The 3,890-nt window shown below is 33.8% G+C and overlaps 1 protein-coding gene across 1 annotated transcript; it reads left to right on the top strand.

Annotated features, from left to right (window-relative positions):
- The first annotated feature begins 1,038 nt into the window (after nucleotides 1–1,038).
- On the top strand, nucleotides 1,039–3,425 carry LOC107768033 (phosphoglycerate mutase-like protein AT74). The gene is made up of 2 exons (XM_016587138.2): nucleotides 1,039–1,552; nucleotides 2,874–3,425. Exons 1-2 carry the CDS (start codon nucleotides 1,078–1,080, stop codon nucleotides 3,236–3,238), a joined length of 840 nt encoding a protein of 279 aa, XP_016442624.2. The 5' UTR covers nucleotides 1,039–1,077; the 3' UTR covers nucleotides 3,239–3,425.
- The last annotated feature ends 465 nt before the right edge of the window (nucleotides 3,426–3,890 follow it).

The raw sequence follows: 3,890 nt of genomic DNA, 5'->3' as shown, positions 1-3,890 counted from the left end.
ATGATTTTAAATATTTTTGAGATAATAAACGGAAGAAATAATTTGAAGTGATAAACTAGAAAGTAAAAAGAGTGGGAGGCGTGAAATAGTTAAATGTTACTCCCTCCGTTCCAATTTATGTGAACCTGTTTGATTGGGCACAAAGTTTTAAAAAAAAATGAAGACTTTTGAAATTTGTAGTCAAAAAGGGGTCCAGAGTATTTGTGTGGTAATAAAAGCTTCCCATTAAGGGTAGAATTGGAAGTTTAAGTTAAATTATTTTTAAATTTAAAAAGAGGTTATTCTTTTTGAAACGAAACTAAAAGGAAATAAGTTCATATAAACCGGAACGGAGAGAGTATTATTTAAAGGTATTGGACTTGTTTATATCTGTAAACGGACAGTTGGCAAATGAGAAATAGTTCTTAGCCGATTCATTATTTATTGATATAATTTAATAATTAGAAACAATGTATGCAGGTTACTGCTGTAATGGTCGCTAACTATTTATTCAGCCACGGGCCATGTGTGTTCTTTCTTTCAGCGAACGAAATTGGAATGCTACAGCTATGCTAGTTATTCATTTGTTTGAAAACAAAGAAAGGAAAAAAAATCTACCATTAAGATTTCTGTGTTCTTAATTAAAGGTATTGGGTTCTTAAAGTGAAGTCTCTTTGGGAAGGAGCACCAAAATCTCCGTAGAGAGCATTATAAAATTACCTATAATAGGAGGGAAAAAAAACTGTTTTAGATAAGTTAGTTTGACTCTGTACATAGTTTAAAAAATAAAGTAAAATTTTTGAAATTTATAGTCTTCAAAGTTTAAGAGTTAAAAATTTTGTGGAGTCCTTCCATTTATGTGGTTATAAAAGTTTCTAAGAGTAAAATGAGTAAAGCGAAAGTTTAAAATTGAATTATTTCTAATTATGCAAATGTATCATTATATTTTGAACTGACTAATAGGAAAAAAGTATGTCATATAAGTTGAAACGACGGAGTAATTAAGCTGAAAGCATCTACATATACACATATTATCACGATCTACATGCGTCCACAAATCAGTCATAAGCCATTCTATCTAATTGTTTGGACGTTAAAATGGGAAATACAATTAAAAGCGGAACTAACAATAGGGAAAAGCAAAGGCAGTTGCCTAAGAGGATCATACTGGTGCGACATGGTGAGAGTGAGGGGAACTTAGACAAAGATGTGTACGCCATCACACCTGACCATAGAGTCCAACTCACAGAGAAAGGCAAAGAGCAAGGCAAAAAGGCCGGGGAGATTATCCGCGGCGTGGTTTGTGACAAAGGAAATTGCACTAGTAAGGTCTATTTCTATGTATCTCCGTTCTTGCGCACCCGGGAAACACTGAAAGAAATAGGCGCTGCGTTTTGCAGCAGCGAGATCGTAGGGGTAAGAGAAGAATGTAGGTTGAGAGAAATGGACTATGCCAAATTTCAGAATACAGAGAAGATGGAGGAGTATAAGATGGAAAGAGAAAAATATGGAAAGTTCTTCTACAGATTTCCTGGTGGAGAATCGGCCGCCGATGTGTATGACCGGGTTTCAGGTATATATCTATTCAACTAAATCTTGTTAACGAATTGCAGTTTGATTTCATCATACTAAAATGTGGATGTTTTGTTTCTTGGTAAGTTGAATCTTGCTGTGGAACAAATACATAGTATCCATCATAATTATCTTCATTTTTGAAATGCTAGCTAGTTAAGATTTATATTTAATGGTAAAAGAATGAAACCTTAAAGGATTAAAGCAGATCATATTGGAAAACAAACAAAGAATATATGTTTTTCTTTTAGAACTGGATTAGGGAAGGAGATATAAAAAGTGAAGCAGTCAGTAGTGGTCGTTAAACATCATTTTGCTGGCGAAGTGGTTGAAGGCTGCGTCTGACTAGCCAACATCTCCGACTCCGGTGGATGGAAATCCGCGTACTTCATCATTGGAGAGACGGGGCCAGGGGCGGATTTATAAGTTTGTCTATGGGGCATGTGAATGCACAATCTTTTTGCTATTTTATGTATGTATTTTTAAGTATTACTCTAATATTTTTTAGTTGACATACATGCTCCACAAATATTGAATGTGCATTTGATTGAATATTGAGTTATTAGTGGTGCACTCATAGGCGAAGAATTTGAACGCCTGGTCTGAGACGACGTTCCTTTTGCCGCTTTTGGGTGCGTTAATCACAGATTACTTTTTGGGTACCATTATCATTTCGCCTATGTTCTCTATGTCCTGGGACTTCGCTTCTTGACCCTTTTAGCTGTCTTTCTTCTCAACTCTTCTTACTGCCAAAATCCAACCCTCATACCGAACGGACAAAACCAACTGAAAAATTGACGGAAGAAATTGCGCAGGGAGGTCACAAGCCTTGTTTACAAGCTTTTTGGGAGCCGACCAATTTGAGATTCTCATGATATTATTAACAGAGATAAGAAAGTCTGATGTCTAATAGAAAGTCTATACAGATAAATATAACTTGAATTTATATATATATTCTATATGTATCTAGTACTCTATCTATTTCAACTGTGAGCTTATTTAACGGGACACGAATTGAAAGAAAAGAGAAAATTTTGAAATTTGTTGTCATAAACATGCCATAATATTTGACAGTTAAGCTTGTAGTCTTAAACATATCATAATATTTGTTTAGATATAAAAGTTTCTCTTTAAGAGTAGAATGAGAAATTTAAAATATATTGTTTCAAATTTAGAAAGAAATTATTCTTTTTTAAACAATCTAAAAAGTAAATAGATTCACACATAAATTAAAAATAATTGAGTATATAAAATTAATGATAAGTAAATATTGAGTAGAAAACATTTAGCATTGAATTGCAATATTAATTTCATTAATACAGGTTTTATTGATTCTCTATGGAGGGACATAGACATGGACATGATTCCCTATGGTGCTAAGGATGACCTAAATGTTGTTGTAATCAGTCATGGATTGACCCTTCGAGTATTGCTCATGAGAATATTCAGATGGACACCAGAACAAGTTGATAATTTAATAAGTCCCAAAAATGCCGAGGTTCGAATCATGGAGTTAGGGAATGAAGGTGAGTACAGTCTTGCGTTACATCATGATGATCAAACCTTAGGGAAATGGGGACTTTCTGCTGAAATGATTGTTGATCAAAAGTTGAGGGCTTACGGTCCTACGGTTGACCTTGACAAGTGCTTCTTCACTCGTTACTTTGACCGTCTGGCCGACAAATAATTTTGAGGATGAGAAACAATTAAGTAATTTAGCCAATAACTCAATTATTCAGTTGTATTTTGCGGAAGGTTATGTACCAAACTTTTGCTTTCGTTCCTTATTTTGTGATTTCCATAATTATATGTTGTAAAACCATTAAAATTATTTTGGTTTAATTTGCTTGTCGTATAATATTTGGGTTTTAAAATAGAATTAAACTCTTAAAAAAACATTTTTGTTTTGGGCGAAAACGACCATACCACTCACAGTTGGCATCTGGCCGTGTTCTACAAAATTTGAGCATTTTTTATCTGATGTTTAAAATTTGAATATTTGCTTTATCAATATACAGTTACTTTCATGAAGGCAAAACTCGATTGATCCATTGTGGTAATTGTTAGAAACTGAGAATGGCTAGTACTCCATTTGAGATGAGTAGGTATATTTCCCTTCAATGTTATATAAGAAGAAATAGGCTGTTTTATACACTTCTTTACAACTCGAAATAAATTTCACTACTAGAAATTCGGCCAAAATCGACTGCGGCTGACCAACCGAAGTCGGTCGATTTTTAAAAATATTTTATTTTCCAATTTTCTTTTTACGAAATCGACCAACTTCGGTCAGTTATTTTTAGCGCAAAAATGCTGGAAATTATTTTGGCGTCCCGAGA

This window comes from Nicotiana tabacum, chromosome 17, assembly GCF_000715075.1.
Source record: "Nicotiana tabacum cultivar K326 chromosome 17, ASM71507v2, whole genome shotgun sequence".
In the NCBI taxonomy this organism is placed as follows: Eukaryota; Viridiplantae; Streptophyta; class Magnoliopsida; order Solanales; family Solanaceae; genus Nicotiana; species Nicotiana tabacum.
This window is presented reverse-complemented; position numbering and strand designations above follow the sequence as displayed.